Below are 18,046 nucleotides of genomic sequence, written 5' to 3'. Positions count from 1 at the left end.
ACTCAACACCTCAACACACTGCTGTATCTGTTGGTTTGCACTCAATGTGATTCATAATGTGTACACAGATGACATGGAAATATCTGAAAACAACACAAATTCAACCACAAGAAATGTAAATGAAAACACTTTTCGCAATTTCCCTTTTTGTTGGATACGATCTCCGTGATCCAAGAGTCCTAATGAAAACATGACATGGACAATATGTCTTTGTATGTGCTGAAAAGAGCTGTTTTCTCGTGTGTGTGTGTGTGTGTGTGTGTGTGTGTGTGTGTGTGTGTGTGTGTGCGTGTGTGTGTGTGTATTTGTGTGAGAGAGTTTTTATATCTGTTAAAGTGCATTTAGACAAGGGGGGGGGGCAGGAAATATTGCTGAATGGTAAAGTGGTGTGTTTGTGCCAGTGTGCGTCTATGTTTGTTAGACAGAGAGAAAGAAAGACAGAGAGAAGGAGAGAGGCCCATCCACAGACGCCTCAGGCTGCAAAGGCTTAACTTCATTTTCTTGGACAGACATAATGGCAGATATTTGCATATCCTATGTACACAAAGTCCAAATCCAAAACACTGTAAAACTAACCTCGCTACCAGCAGATACTGATCCTTTCAAAGGCAGTAACCCAAATGATCCTCTTCAACATCGGATGGAATAACCAGAAGCAGCAGTTTTTCCTCTCTCCCCCCCCCCCCATGGTTAAAGATGAGAGAGCTTGAAGTTTACAAACTTGTACTAATCGACTAAGTGTAAAATGATAAAGGGCAAAGTGATTAAAAAAGACAACCAATCACAAAAACGCACTTCATACCAGCCGGTTGAGTAAGTATTTTATATTTATACTTAAAATATGATTTTAAATGATTGGATTTCACTTGAAAAGCACATTTTGGGAAAAGATACATACTTAGGTTCCCTAACATTCAACCTACATCCAGCATTATAACATCCCTTACACACTCATATGTGCCATACCCCATTGGTTTCCTCATAATTAAGTTATTATAAAGCCTGTTTTCACTACAACATTTGCCACTAAACATAATCCTAACAGCCATTGTGTTTCTCTAAAATCTTAACTGGCAAAACAAATTAATATTATATACATATAACTTCCAGGGAAGTCTTTTCCCAAAAATGTGCCTCTCAATTATGGTATACTAGAAAATGACTTACTAAATGCTATAAAAACATCTTCCAAAGGCTGCTCAGTTAACCATTGTATATATGTGATTGGAAGGGTTTTATTTATTCACATTTTCAAAACGTGTTGTATTTAATTGTTCTTCCTAAAATGTGATGGGATGATCCTAATGAAGGTCATGGTGGTGTCATGATAAAGTTGTTCTAAATATTACAATTGTTTGATCTTGGAATAAAAATAATCTCCCTGACAATTTGGAGGATAGACAGCTGTTACAGGTTTAATTTGTCATGATTTTTGTTAATGAGAGAGGAGATTTCCCCCTCCTCGCTTCTATAAATCACCTCCTGCTTAGATCTCCTGACTGGAACATTCTTCACCTTTGACCTCCGTGGGACCCAGAGGTCGTCGTCACTGTGGCAACTAAAACGCCCAACTCGCTCTGTCTTAATTAAAAAGCATTATTTACTCAGAGAAAATTTCATCTTCTCTACCTCTGACCTCTCTCTTCCTCTTCCTTTCTCCTCGTCGTCGTCGTCCCTCTGTGTCGGTTTACACGTCGACACGCTGGGAAAGCCCACATCTTCTGAAAGACGCCTGCGCTCTTGTGACCATTGTGCTGAGCCTGTCGTCTCGGCCGAGGTAGTACGTATGTGTGTGTGTGTGTGTGTGTGTGTGTGTGTGTTCGAGAGAGTGAGTGAGTGTGTGTGTGTGTGCAGCAGGGTTAAGCTCTCACAGAAGACAAAGCCACAACCTTCGAGGCTGCTAAGCAACAATTCTGCCTGGTAAAGCCTCATCAGGCCACCGTTTAGTAGAGGATTAGGGACTGTTACACACACATAAACACACACACCCAAAAACATAGCCTCATCAACTCATTAATTCAAACCCCAGACCACTTTAACTCAGGTTTAATGTGTGTGTGAGACCCAAAGTTCACTCATTTTTCTTCTCTCAATCAACTTGTCCATATTGACTCTCCTTGTCAGTGGAAGGATGAAGGACTGAGGTACTAACGTTCCCTAAATTTCTCTTCCTCTTTTCCTCGATCTCTCTTCATCTCTCACTTCGTCAACGCTCAGGCAAAATAACACAAGAAAGTCAAAGTTTTAAGCAAAACGCACTTCAACTTGACACAAAGCACCAAAAGACATAGTAACCTGAAAAACTGTTGCTGAGGGATGTCTGCCAGAAGAGGCCAAGCAGCAAAATAGCACACACACACACACACACACACACACACACACGCACACACACACACACACACACACACACACACACACACACACACACACACACACACACACACACACACACAACACACAAACACCGCCCCGTCAATCTAGCCTCATACTCAAGCATAACCAGACTTTTCAGCTGTGGAAGCAGTGACCCATTCTCTTATCCTCCCATCACCCCATCTCTTCATCAACCTCTCTTTCATCTCTCCCTCTTTCATCTCTCTACTGATTTCTGTCCAGCAAAGAGGGAATAGAGAGAGAAAGAGCTGGTAGGGAAGAGCCAGAAGAGAGCAGAGAAAATGTCACATATACAGTATATGTGTGCAATGCATAACGTTAACATTGTGTCATCTGCACAGTGATGGAAAACAATCATATTGTATTGAATCATAATAGATTGGCAAGAATTGAATCGATCATCTGCAATTAATTGTACTGCACTTATTTCTTACCATTCCTCATATCTCTGCATCCTGTAAAATAACCTAATTTTAATTGTTTTGTTGTATTCTTAAATCAAATCAAATCAAATCAAATGTATTTGTATAGCCCAATATCACAAATTATACATTTGTCTCAGTGTGCTTTACAGACTGTACAGGTTACGACACCCTCTGTCCCTAGACCCTCGCATCGCACAAGGAAAAACTTCCTAAAAGAAACCCCACAATTAAAAGGGGGAAAAATGGAAGAAACCTCAGGGAGAGCAACTGAGGAGGGATCCCTCTCCCAGGCCGGACAGACGTGCAATAGATGTCGTGTGTACAGGATAAACAACATAGTACAAATACAACATTTGACAGAAATGATGTTGTGTTGGAAAAAAAGAAATAGAAAGTATGGATGAATCCAGGAAAATGTCAAAAAGGCTTCCCGGTGTCCAGCAGGACCAGGGCAGCAGGCGCAGCCACGATTCATGATCCTGACATAAACTTTATCAGTTGCAACCTGCCACATGAGAGACAGACACTCCGGGGATGATACCCCGGATGGTGAGTTAGTAACATACATTTATATAAATGCATACAGATAGAGAGGGAGAAGAAGAGAGGGAGGGGAGGAGAGAGGAAGAGAAGGAAGAGAGCAGGGAGGTGTCCCCCGGCAGTCTAAGCCTATAGTAGCATAACTAGGGGCTGATCCAAGGCAAACCTGAGCCAGCCCTAACTATAAGCTTTATCAAAAAGGAAAGTCTTTAGCCTGCTCTTAAATGTGGAGAGTGTGTCTGCCTCCCGAACACAAACTGGAAGCTGGTTCCACTGGAGAAGAGCTTGATAGCTGAAGGCTCTGGCTCCCATTGTACTCTTAGAGACTCTAGGAACCACAAGTAACCCTGCAGTCTGGGAGCGTAATGCTCTAGTTGGTTTATAAGGTACTATGAGATCTTTAAGATCTTAGTTGACTGATTGTATTTTACACAGTTTTAAGATTCATGATCACTAATGGTAACAAGGAAAATAAGAAACAGATCAAGAGCTGAACATTATAACCTTCATGAAGATCTATGGCAGGACTGTTGAATTAGATTGTATCAGTTTACGCTAGGTGTATAATAAACTAGGAACACAATGTAGGTTTTTATTCTATTGGTTTGACGGTATTATGGTGTTGCCAAATATCCTGGACTCCTGCCTCTTTGATATCTTTACAACAAAGATCATGGTGGAAATACATGAATTGAATTGGATCATCTTTGAGGGCTAAAATGTAGCCCTAAAGCAGTGCTGAGAAAAGTTGAACACATCCAGCAAGTACTCACACAAACACGCACACACACTCGCACACAGATTTTCCAAGCCCCAAAAAAGTGAAAACATAATTTTCATAATAGCAGGTTGAGCAAGTGTTCATTTATAGCAGTGCTGTCGCAAGAACCAAAGTCGGTCCAGTTCGCACATACCGTCTGACCTCTAAATAAAACTTAACATGATTCCACTTCAGAGGTTCTCAAGGGTTGTTGTGTTTTCTAAAAATAAAAATACACTATAGGGGGTGTAGATGTAGACATGAGATTTAATATTGACCAAACAGCCCTAAATACTGTTGGCTAAGCCTTTGTGGTTGTCGTTCATTCTGAATGACTTCCATACGTCTGACAAATCTGCAATTGAAGCTTTTTCTGGATGCAACGGCGCCAACCTGGCAATTTCTTTTTTCATTATCATTTAGCAACTTTTTGTTAATTTTCAGAGTTTTATTTCTTCCTCTGTCTGCTGTTCATTTTATAACATATTATATTTCACTATTATAACACAACATCATGAATACTGTTAAGATGAGTGTTCAGTGAAGATGTGGAGTCAAGAAGGGGTCCTCTGCTAAAACACATACACCTGGGGAGCTGGAGCTTACACACATTTACACACACACACACACACACACACACACACACAAGAAACATGCACACACATAAGCTTAAACACACAAATGCACAGAGAGAGAGAGGCCGCTTGTTTGCGACAGCTGAGCAGAGTGCAGTATATCCGAGTTGTATTTTTACCTCGGCCCACACGCTGAGCAATATGCCAACTCTTGGCCTTGAGAAACACACACACACACACACATACTTGCAGAAACACAGACGCACATGCAGACACACACCCTTAGACACGACAGGTCAAGCCTCGCCAACCACTGTAGCGGCCGCAGAACATAAACAACTTTCACACACTCTGTGAATCATCTGAGCATTTCGATATTGTTTTAGATAAATATATTCAGCCACACATATAAATATATGCAACCATAATTATTCCCAGAGCCCACAAACAACCATGACGGGAAGTTAGTTCCCACAGTTTCAGCAGCGCTGCTGCCCAGCCCTACAGTACAGGAAATCCAGAGATTGGTTTACAGTACAGACGCTCAGGCTGTGAGTGAAGAGTGGAAGGTGCTTGACGACAACAAACAGCGGTTTACTGGTGAATGTAAACTGGAACATTTATGTTCTGTAACTGAAACTATTTTCTGCCCGTGAAACACAAAACGTAACTTCAGAAGAGAAACCTGATTCTATGTTTCGCTGCTCAAAACTCCCTTAATCTGTCTTGCTCGTTTTCTGTTCTCCATCCACACACGCCCACACACACACACACACACACACACACACACACACACACACACACACACACACACACACACACACACACACACACACACACACACACACACACTTCTCTCCCAGTGGGCAGCAGCTGTTGGAGTGCTAATCTCCATTAGCTACTGAACTGGCTTCTATGAAGAGGGCCATGTAAAATCTGTTCCCTCACTCATTCATCTAAGTGAAACACCACGGCTGCGTCACCAAGAAAAGCAGATTTCTTTTTTTCATTTATATGTGCCATTTTTAAGTCACAGTCAGTGACCTGTACCAGCGTGTGGTGATACACACAAACAATTCATCTGAATAATGTCGGGCTGTCTTTGCAGTGCTCCCATTAAACAGAACACACGAGGAAATGAACAATACTTGAGTTAACAATGCAGAGCAATCGAGTGATGGATAGGAACGGAGAAATAAAAACAGGACTTACAGTCTGTAAAGCTTTGTCGTTCCCAGGAAAAGCAGCTCGGGGAAGACGGCCAGATTATTCCGATTCAGGCGCCTGGAAAAACACAGCATGAGTTAGGGAATAAGCTCTACATAGACTTCCAGACAGTGTGGGTGAAGCGGTTACATGTGTGTATAATTAGCTTTTTTAGGTGAGATTTGTGTTTCCTGGTCATCATATCAAATTATGTTGTCGTGTTTTGATTGTAATGCAATTCAGTGCAGTTACAGGAAGCATGAAAGAATAAGGAGATTGATGGAGGCATTAAAAACACACACATGTTCACGGACGGATACGCAGAAAAACAGACTCCGGGTTACCCCTGATTTAAGGGGTACAACATGGCTGCCAGACAAACAGTGAACTCGAGAAGGACGAAGGGAAGGCAGGGGGAGGAAGACGAGAGAAGGGGTTCGGATGAAGGGGAGGTGTGGGGGGACTTTTTTTTTTTTACCACAAAGGCGGAGAAGAGGAGATGATGTGGGAAAAACAAACAGGCAGTCTGGCTGGGCTACCGAATGTGTGAAAAGGACCCCACTGAGTAAACAAGGCCCTCACTGGGGAAGAACTCACAACAACCCGTCATCACACACACACACACACACACACACACACAACACACACACACACACACACACACACACACACACACACACACACACACACACACACACAGGAGTTGAGAGAACTCGGGTGAGTTTAATAATCTGAGTGCGATCATTTAACCCTGGTTGAGTGGATTGAAGAGGTTTGTGTGCCGGTGTGTGTTGGTGTGTGTGTGGTTGTGCCTTGAAGTGAGTCAGAGGAGAGTGAAGCAACTGAGTGACACAATGAGAGACAGGCTGCTGAAACAGTTTAACCCTGACACACACACACACACACACACACACACACACACACACACACACACACACACACACACACACACACACACACACACACACACACATTGACAGTCCCGACTGATGCTGTGCTGGCTGCTACTGGAGGAAAATTAAGAGATGGATCCAGAATAAAGTGGCTTCAAACTAAAAGTGTAAAAAGCCCTGACTGATACACAGTTTGCGTGATTTACACACACAAACACTTAAATTAAGGAAATGCCACAGACTCAGACAAAAACATGTCCTCCTCATACAACGATTCGTGTTAACGAAAAGTTGATCAGCAACACAAGAGATCAGTGCACCTGTGCAACCCCTTGCAATACATAACCTGTTTAGGCAACAAAACTACTAGGTTAGGTTTAGAAAAAGAGGTTTGTTTTATATAAGTCAACCATTTCTGGTTTCACTCAGGGCAGATACAGTGGTCTCCTGGGTTTCTTTGACCCATCCAACAACGTCGACCTCCTCCCTATGTGGACTTTGCCTCTCTTAATACTATGTCACCTCACTTCTATAGAGACATCCTCTGCCCATCCTGGCTCAGGTTTGTATACAATAGTGCATTACATTACTTGTTAATAGTACGAACAGTGAATGAAAACAGCCTGAACAAAACCCTTTAAAAATGTTTTATTCCAAACTCCAAAAGCCTCTCTTTAACTTTCTCAATGGCTTAACCTTCGTCTTTTACCTCTTTGTGCTTCACTATAAGCCGCTGTGGACCTTAAATAACATCACCCCCTCTGTGTCCATCTTCAACCCACAAGTGCACAAATATATGAACGCTCATACATACGTACATGCGCTCATGCACGCACATACACACTCGACAGTTACATCAGAGGCCGCTTAAATATTTAACATCCCGCAGAATGATGTTTCTAAATTATTCATTCCTCTTCCGTTAACGCCGGCTCTCGCGGCTAAGAGCCCCACGTGGTCCCGTGGAGGGGCCCACTCCTGCTGCAGGTCCTGCCCAGCCATGAGCACCCGTTAGTGGGCTAGACCTCCCCTGGGTGAGTGCACGGACTGGTGCTGGAGGTGTGGACAGAGAGGATGTATGAGCTCATTCTCTTAAAATAGATGCAATGCTGTCAGACTACGAGTCTACGAGAATGAAGTGAAGAAGGTGTAAAGGTGTCATGCGTTTAAATGCGTTTAACCGTCTGATTATTTTAACAATCCTGTTAACACATTAACCATCATATCTTGCTTAATTTAGGGTCAATTAAGTAACATGAGAAAGCTGAATTATTCATCCATTATATGAATTAGCCTTCAAATACTCAGCATTTCGTTTTGTGCTTTTATTTTGTACAAGCATCTCAAGGGACACGGCATAAACATGTTATTGTATCTTCTCATAAGGATAGTGAAACAGCATTCATGACGTTACAACAACGTCTACAAAGGATACAGCTCCAGATGCTAAATCTAATGAAGTGACTGACATCATTGCTATCATAGACACTGGACATTTACCCAACTATCAACTAACAGCTTGTGTAAACCTGGGTTAGGGGATTTAAAGTCAGTTCAGCTTGAAGATTCAGTTTTAAAGATGTTTTCATAAATGTACTGAACACCTCTACTGTCCCTCTAAAAGTGCTGACTGCCTCTGACTCAAATAATCTAGTGGTCAGTAGTGATTTAGTGGTTTGTTTCTGGATGTATCATTGTGTGTGTGCACATGCATAAACACCTTCCGAGTACTTCCATTCATTAGTCTAGTTGAAAGTGAATGAAGACTGAGTCGCCAGTATTCTGAGGTGTGAGAGTCACTCCAACAAGCTAATGTCACACTGCAGCGTGGTGATAATCCCTGCAATCATAAACAGATGCCCGAGGGCCACAAACCACACAGTAAATACACACACATACACGCGCACACACACACATTCCCACAACACGCATGCATAATCACGATCATAAAATACAGAAACACACACACATACGCACACACACACACACACACACACGCACACGCACACACACACACACACACACACACACACACACACACACACACACACACACTCCTAACACATCAGAGCCTTGTATGTGTGTAGTACTACAGGTTTGCAGTCTATGGCCGGGTAGGAAATCATAAACCACCTCAGAAACCAATTATTACTCCACCAATGCCACTGCTGCCATAAAACACATTTTACACTAAGAATCTGTCACACACACACACACACACACACACACACATACACACACACACACACACACACACACACACACACACACACACACACACACACACATACACACACACACGGTCCTGTCACTATAGTTATATCCCGAAACTTGTATCCGTGACGCAGAGAATCCACCCTCATTCCAAAACCACTTCGAACTGTGTGCATGTGTGTTTATCTCCTTCAACAGTTCATGTGTTTCAATCAGGAGAGGCTGAGTGAATGAATACTTGAGGATGAGCAATGTGAATAGTCTTTAGTGATTAGACTCAATCGTGATGTCATATATTTTAAGGGGGTGGTGACGTTTGTAGAAAGAGGGGTATAACATGCGACAAAGGTCAAACCCGGGATGTTGCGATAATATGGTATGCACTGTATACACTCGGATACGAAGGCTCTTCAACAGATGCCATATCTGCCTCATTTATCAGTGTTAAAACACAGACAGGCAGGGACTCAGGAAAATCTATTACAAATGACTTATTTAGACAGAACCATTGAAGGGAAAATGGATTTTTGTGTCGTTCAATTAAAATGAAAAGGAACATGTTGGGAAACTTTGCCCTGAAATGATAAGAGAAGCAATGTCATCACTCACAGACTCTAGAGTTGATCTTTTAGCACTAATCCAGGGTTTTTCTTTGAAATCCATATCTCGCTATCTGGCCTCAATTACACAATTATCTTTAGATAGTGACATTGTACACACATTACAACACGATCACTGAGTTTGATCACTGTTGATAGATATGTCTAACTACCTGTAATCTGTTTTACAGTTATTCATTGCTGTTGAAATTATCTTTGACAATATGATCACTCAATTACAGGTTAATTATCTGAGGCTCTATCTCATCTTCAATCTCACAGACTTTGAATTGGATAGCGGCTATAAACCAGTAAAATGTGAGAGGAGGATAAGAGGATCGGGAACTCCTCTCTTTCCTATTCTTCATTATCTACAGGGAGAGAGAGTGAAGAATGTATGACATTCCTGTAAGCAGAGGACAATAGAGAGAGAGAGATGCTGGGTATGGAAGAAAAACATGAGGATAGGTTAAAGAAGGATTGAATGCGTAAGTGGGTGTAAGGGGGGGTAAAATCAAGATAAAACCAGTACTGACGGAGCAGCCTTGCGTAAGTTAATGCGCATGCATGAGTGTATCCATACCCATGCATGTTTTTGTGCATGTGCACGTGTGTGTTGTGACATGCTTATCTCCTCCACACCTCCTTCGACCACCGACCCCTCCTCCATACCCCCCAGCTAATGCCCCACACCTGACCCCACCCTGCCCAGCCCTGCAGGACCTGTCGCAAAAAAAAAAGGATAAGAAGGGGAACCGTTTTCCACCACTGTGGGGGGCAATCACTGTGGATCCGTCAGCCCAGCTTAGGGCCCTCTCCTCTGGGCAGCGGTGCCCAGCAGGCCCCCGTTCAGACCCCCAGAGGACGGAGGCCTTTGAAATGAGCCCCCAGACTCCAGACTCCGGAGACGTGCCATTGTCAAGCAGCTGCGGGGGGGCATTGATGACTGACTCCACCTTTGTATTTGTTAACATGCCACGCCAGAGACGCTGAATTACAGTTGAAAACCCTCGTGAGGACAACAGAAAACAGCCATGTTGAGTCAGAAAGTTAGCCACTGTCAAAGGTGTTTGTTGCAATCCGACGCAAGACAAAGACAGCATGCATAGTTTGACAGTAGATGTGTAAGACCTAATCTGCTTTTGGTGTTTACAGACTAGTCTACATTGTACGTGCAAGTGTGTTAAAGCCTTTTTTGCTCATATGTTTGCATGAGTATGCGCATGTACCATCTCTTTGCACAGAGGGTAAATCACTATCAAAGTTTCCCGTTAAAGCCGGACTATACGCAGTTAAATATTGCCCTCCTTGTCTGCAGCTCTGGGCAGAAATTCCCAAATCTGCTTAGCTGGACAGAACCCAGCGTTGGTTGCATGAGAAACACGATCAGATTTCCTATATATATTCCACAGACCTTCCCTCACTGTCAACAAAGAGCAGCAACAGTGCAGCATCGAGCGGAGAAAAACCAGGCACGACACGCCCGAGACAAGAGCAACCGGGGTATCATGATACTTCATCCTTTTCAATCCTTCCACTGATGAAGAATTTACCCAAAACAGCCATCATAGAGATGAACTACCCCCATTTGATTTAGTGCTGTATGTACGGCAGTGTATGTGTACAGGTGGATATCTCTGTGTGTACACAGGTATGTCTGTGTTTTTGTAAACGTGTGTGTAAGCAGCGAGGATCTTTATGTGTCTTTAATTAAAAGCTTGTCTCTAAGCCTCCTCAGACTCTGTCACGGTCTGTTGCATTCCAGTGTGTCATTGGCTGCCAAGTCAGGCCGCATAACACGCAAACACACTCATATACGGACTACTCACACATCAAGCAAAGTTGACAGTCGACACAATGGACATATCAGCAGTGAGGGGTCCGCATCCCCCGTCTGACTTGCACTCCCACACACTACCCAGACTTAATTATGCCATAACTGCCACGGGGTCGGACGCTGAATACCAGTGATTCCCAGCCGACGCCATAACAACCTTTGGCTGTTCACTCAGTCACTGCCCTGTGACTCAATTCACAATTTTCCTCTTGAGAAAACTGAGACATTGGCAGCCGAACATCCTGCCGGTCACGTTAAACATTTATGAAGACTTATAGATAGGGTGTTTGTGGGGGGGGGGTCTCTTGAATAGTTTGATGAGTATCAAAATGATTAGACGATTAGAGCCACCAGGTGAACCCCTTTAAGAGACTGAATGATGCTTGTCATGCTTTGTTGATATCCTGCATCCAAATTCTAGTAGTGTCAGAAATTCAAGACTAAATTCACACAATGGGCCTACTGATACGGTCAAAAGATCCAGAAGATTATGCAGAATACACTGGCTGGTGTGAAATTGTAAGCTCCTTATTTTTTATTTTTGGCATTTTCCAAAACATGAGAGCAGCACAGATGTATGACACAAGTTGATGACATGTTTCTATGTCACATGCCTCATGGCACAAACTGAGTTCCCTCGAAATGGATATCGCACTACGATTGTATTAACCCCATCTCACATAGTGTGACATGCAACGCCACCATAATCAAAACACAGAATGAGGGAACATCTTGAGGAACGATGACGTTCATCCCAATAGAAGAGCTCCACAGACTTGAAGAATCTACGACGAGGAGTATCGAAGTTATCTGGTGGCTCGTTGCGGCCAACCATCTCACTATGACACTTGTAGGTTTTGCCTTTCATTTGTCACCTATCTGTACGTGTGCATATTCACATATATGAAAAGAAAAATGCGTCTGCTGACGTTTTCAAGGATAAGCATCGTGTATTTGTGGCAGAAATGTGTTCAATAAAAAGGCGTCTGCTTTGATTCAAAAATGTAACTCACAGTCTCTCCAGCTCCTTCAGGTCCTGGAAAGCTCCTCTCTCCATCGTGGTGATTTTGTTCTCCATTAGCTGCCTGAAAGAGAAATACCAGGAGAGAGTGAGACATTACAGCACTGGACAGCAAAAAACAGAGTGATAGAGAGGCACATGAGCGCTGAGAGCTGACGGAGGGATTTGTGCGACGACACCTTGAGTCCAAAGAAAAGGAGAAAGATGGCTGGATGGGGCCACAGATAAGAGAGTAAAGAGGAAGAGAAGGTGAAGGAGAGTGAGATAGGACACGAGAGAGGAAAAGAGATTGACATTGGAGAGGAGAGGGAGGGAGAGATGGAGAAGATAGGTGGCAGAGGGTGTGAATTAAAAGAAGAAAAATAGATTGGCGGAGATGGAAAGTGATAGAACGTTGAAGCAGCAAGAGAGAGAGAGAGAGAGAAGACAATCAGCGGCGGGTCGATGGAGCCCCAGAATTGACTTTAAAACTGGCCCATCAGTTGGACAGCGACTCATCTATCATCCAATTTACCCTCTATCCAACCACATAGCTGTGACTACTCATTCACTTACACTAGCACAACTCCCAAAGGAGCAGTGTGCTGACCAAGCCAAGCTGCCACACACACTCACATTTGTATAGGCGGTATGGTGCACAGATATAACTAGTTTGAACATTGAAATTAGGGCTGCAACTATTTTATTTTCATTACTGAAAAATATAGCAAAAACATTTCTCACAATGCCAAAAGTGACATCTTCAAAATGCATGTTAACCATCAGGCCGAAGATGTTTCACGGATGATCATGACAAAAATGAAGTACATCCTCACATTTCAGAAGCTGCAACCAGGATATTTTGGGCAGTTTTCTACTTTAAAATGTTCAGAAACTCAAGAGTGTGCCAATAAATTGGTTTTCCATGACTAATTGTCTAATTAAAATTCAAATGGTTGTAGTTGTGTGTGAATGCACACAAGAAGACATGATGGCTAGCATGAAGACTGGAGGATAAACACACACACACACACACACACACAGACACACACACACACAAACACACACACACACACACACACACACACACACACACACACCCCACACACACACAATTAAGGACATAATCTCTGGAGGAATTCCAACAATGTGTATTCTGCCATTCAGTTTTAGCAGCTGGATAGCACAGTTACACACACACACACACACACACACACACACACACACACACACACACACACACACATGCACACACACACATGCACACACACACACACACACACACACACACACACACACACACACACACACACACACACACACACACACACAATAAAAGCAGGCTATCCTGGTCCTACTCTTAAACTGGATTCATCCCAGGTAAGAAACCTGTTCTTACTTGACTGTTTCCTTTCCTTTCCTTGCACCCTCCCTCCCTTCCAGCTGCATTCCTCCCTCCGCGGTTACACCTAATGACCGCTATCTCTTTCCCTCTTTGCCCGGTGGTTAAAATAAGCCCCTCCTGACACTTCCACTGGCAGATTAACACGACAGCATTAACAGGTGCCACTGCTATTCTGTTTAGACACACATACAGACTCAATGAAACCGCCGCTTCTAGACGCAGTGCTGCATGCGGCAGGCTGCTGGGTGATGCTGAACTGGATTGGAAACAGTTAATTCTGTGTGTTGTGGTATTTAGGTTGGAAAGTTGTTGGAATTGCAAAGTGCTGCTTGTTAGAGTTGTGCGTGAGAGTAATTTTTTTTTTCATCTGCAAAGTAGGAGAGAGGAGTATGGAGAAAATTAAAGAGATAAAATACACTTACAACACTCGCAGATGCCTCAATCCTGCAAAATCCGCCTTGGTGATTTTAGTGAGGTTGTTTGCGTTGAGATCCCTAGACAGAGAAATGGGTAAAAAAAAACTGTCAGTACATGAGATATGATATGTTAATAAAACGAGGACAAAGCCGGTGAGCTACAGAAGGGGGTTTTGTTGAAACTTGGTGTGCCGTAGCCAATGCAGAATTGTCATTTGAGCGTCAGAGAAATTGGGCAGAGCTGCTGCGCTATACTGGGCAAATTGTAATTTCATCAAGGGGTCTCTGACTAATAAAATACGACCTGTTTAACTCAAAGCCCACTTGTCCAAATCCGTTTTTGATTAACTTGCTGGTCTCCAGACAAACCGATGTGGTCTACGGAGGCTGTGCTAATGCAACAGTGCGAAACCACCAACACAACCACAGCAGTGCCCCTAACTTCAGCTCTGCGATCAGTAATAACGAATCCTTACATTAAACACAAGCAAGAAGAACTCAAGTGTTTTTACAGTTTACATGACAAAACACAATTTACATTTAGCAGCATTTACAGATCCTGAGTTTCAACGTGTTAGTTCACATGTGTCACTGCGCTATAAGATAGACCCTAATGAAATAACCCTCCTAATACTGTCAGCATGCAGTTTAAAAAGAAGGAAAATACAAATGTAACGACAAGATTATTAATTTAAAAAATAATATTAACAATATATGATCATAAAACAATTGTGACGATATAATTAAGGGTATCAAATACCAGAAAGTGTGATACGATTGCTGTAAACTCTCAAACTCACTTGTTATTTAGCATCATTGACACACATAGAAATAGATATTTGAGTTATTTCCCCTGCAAAGTGTGTTTTGTTTGGGAAATGTTTAACGCAGGTTAAAGCAAAGCTGCGCTGTTAAAGCTTTTCTCCACTCGGTACTCACAGTCTCTCCGTGTTGCGGGGTATGTTCCTGGGCACGCTGCGGAGCCCTTGGCCGTGACAGTCCACTGTAGTCCCGGTACAGGAGCACTGGGCCGGGCAGGGCTGTCCGTTCGCTCCGCCGGACAGGACCGACACCAGGAGAGCCACCAGCAGCAGCCCCAGCGCAGTCACCGGGGAGCGGCCGGGGCCAACGGAGCTCAGAGTTCCCACCATCATTGCGACAAGTGGGGGCCAATATCGGACCCACAAAATACTAAGAAAATACAAGGGCGTTCAAAAATAAAAGCCCTGAAATCCCCGAAACAGCTCACCAAACTCTGCACGCAACGGGATGCCGTCCTCCTTTTCGTTGTCCTCCCCTTTCGGACGATTTTTGTTTCTGAAATGTGTCGCTCTGAATTTACATTTGGGTCTTCTTAGAGGGGGTTCGATGTGTGAAGGCTGTGAACCGGGAATTTGCCCCCCCTGGGCAGGGAGACGGAAGGTCGACGAGGCGGTGGACCGGCTCTCTGGCTGCGCTACAGCGGCGCAAACTTCCACATGTCCCCGGCATGCGGTGCCCAAATCCCCCCGGTGTGTGTTGTGTCTGTGTGTATATATATGTGCGTGTGCGGAACCTGGCCAGTGAAACACCTCGCTCTTTGATCTGATCCAGAGAAACAAACTCTCTCACACACTTTAGTGCATACACGCACACACACAAACACACGCACACACAAACACACTCACACACACACTCCAGGTGAGGCTGTCTTAGTTATTAATTCACAACACGCGTCCGGAGAGGAGGCAGCGCTCGGTTCTCCAAAAAGCTCAGCAGAGGTCACCGTGGTGGAAAGATATTGATTCCGATCATATATCAATCGCCGGCCAGTGGCAAGGGTGTAGGCAGTGTGAGGGAGGAAAAAAGCCCCGTCAAAGACCAGCGCGCAATACTATAATCCAACTCTGCGTGGTGCGTCAAAGCGCTGATCCCGAGAGTGTGTGAGAAGGAGAGAGAGAAAGAGAGAGAGAGAGAGAGAGAGAGAGAGAGAGAGAGAGAGAGAGAGAGAGAGAGAGAGAGAGAGAGAAAGAGAGAGACGGGAGCGGGCACGTCTGCTACTGCGTCTGTCCAGACAACTCTCTCTCTCTCTCTCTTCTCTCTCTCTCTCTCTCTCTCTCTCTCTCTCTCGCCCCCCCTCTCTTCCTCACACACATAAACACGCACTGCGTTTTCCCTCAAGGTAGCAGCAGGTTTCCAACTGGCCGTCAGTCAAACAGCAACAGTTTGACCTCGGCTCGGAAGGGGACTTCTCACTGCAGTGTCCCGGTCACCTGATGCTTTATTTATCTGGCCTCAGGAAGGCGACAGAGCTTCTTGGTGAAATCCAACGTGGACAAAATGGGGAAAATCCATCTGGTCCTTAAATTTCCACAAGGCTGAACAAAGAATGAAGTGCTGTATCACATTTGTTGCTCTTTTGCCTTAAGTGTCCACTTAAAAGACCCATGGTGGACGCACGTGTTGTTACTGAGACCACATTTATATCCAGACTAACTGCATATGCAAAACTAAATTATGCTATCTTTAATTATACGTATGATGAGTTTTCAGTTTCAAATATCAAATGATACAGTAGCGCTCAGCTTCATAAATGAAGAAGTATGAGTTCATTTAAATTAGAGTATTCAGCAAACTAAAGTGATGTACTTTCCAGCAGTTATATCACACTTCAAGAAACTCTTTCTTCCTCTTGTTTGGATTAACATCAGTCAATGTTAAATGATACAAAACAAAGTAGCAGCCTACTGGTGGACAGGCTGACAAATGTATAAATGTTACTGATGTTTAATAATGCCAGTATACAGGTGTGCATTTTTTGGATTTGGGTTGACTTGGTCCTTTTTTTCTACTTTTATTTGGCAAATATTTTCAAAATCTATATTTCATTAACACAATTAATAAGAATGGCTTCTCAGCACCACTCAACACGTGCCATTCATGCAGTCGCTGCTGCAGTGATTGACAAGCATGGGGCTGTCAATCAGTAAAATAACTATCTAGTCCATATATTTTACATTTTGAACATAAATTTACACAGCAACATTATGGTATTTCTTTATTTCTTAGGAATATATCATGACAGATAAATAATTCTATCAGTATATGTTTGTCCTCATTGTGTTGGCCAAGTCTTATATCTTTTTGATTAATTCTCAAGTCTCCTCCAGGTCTCTCAGGTCTTCTGATCTGAAGCTGTTGACTGTTTCACACTCGGGACTGAAATTAAAAGAGGATCAAGCCCTTCATTATGTGAACCCGATATTACAGAAACAGAGACCCCACAATTGAAACCCTTATAGTCAAGATAGCCCGATATGTTCAATATCTACGTTGCTTGTTCTGACACATATGATTCAATTTTATGAGAGTAAGCAAAGGGGAAGAGATGGAGCGTGACTCCCTTGCTTGTCTTGAAAACTTGTGTTCTGCAACTTTGAAAAGTTTTATAGTGATTTACTTACGTACATAAAGTAATCTCCTTATTAGAGTTACATTGGTGGATTATAGTGATTCTTCATTCGGGATCAGTGACGGTGAAGAGAACAAATCTGTAGTGAAGCCTGTCTTTCTCTCTCTCTCTCTCTCTCCCTCTCTTGATCCCTCTCTGGCTCCCAAGACTGAATACAAACAGCTATGTGTGATTGTAATGCAGATGTGTACCCTGTGTGTGCGTGTGTGTGCGTGTGTGTGTGTGTTTTATACTGCTCCCCCTCATCCCAGCCCTCGCACAAACTCACAATCCCACAATCACATACACACACACACAGTCTACAGTCTACTCAGACAGTGGTTTTTGGGGG

General features: G+C 43.3%; 1 protein-coding gene across 1 annotated transcript in view; it reads right to left on the bottom strand.

Moving 5' to 3' along the window:
* slit2 (slit homolog 2 (Drosophila)) overlaps positions 1-16,186 on the bottom strand; it is an 86,868-nt gene extending 70,682 nt beyond the window's left edge. Inside the window, 4 exon segments of the mRNA XM_029431680.1 lie at positions 5,907-5,978; positions 12,457-12,528; positions 14,271-14,342; positions 15,204-16,186. Of these exon segments, the coding sequence (XP_029287540.1) occupies positions 5,907-5,978; positions 12,457-12,528; positions 14,271-14,342; positions 15,204-15,418 (431 nt within the window). The 5' untranslated portion in view covers positions 15,419-16,186.
* Positions 16,187-18,046: the final 1,860 nt, after the last annotated feature.

Source organism: Cottoperca gobio, chromosome 1 (genome assembly GCF_900634415.1).
Source record: "Cottoperca gobio chromosome 1, fCotGob3.1, whole genome shotgun sequence".
Classification (NCBI taxonomy): domain Eukaryota; kingdom Metazoa; phylum Chordata; class Actinopteri; order Perciformes; family Bovichtidae; genus Cottoperca; species Cottoperca gobio.
Note: the sequence above shows the minus strand (reverse complement) of the source record. Positions and strands in the feature narration are given on the sequence as shown.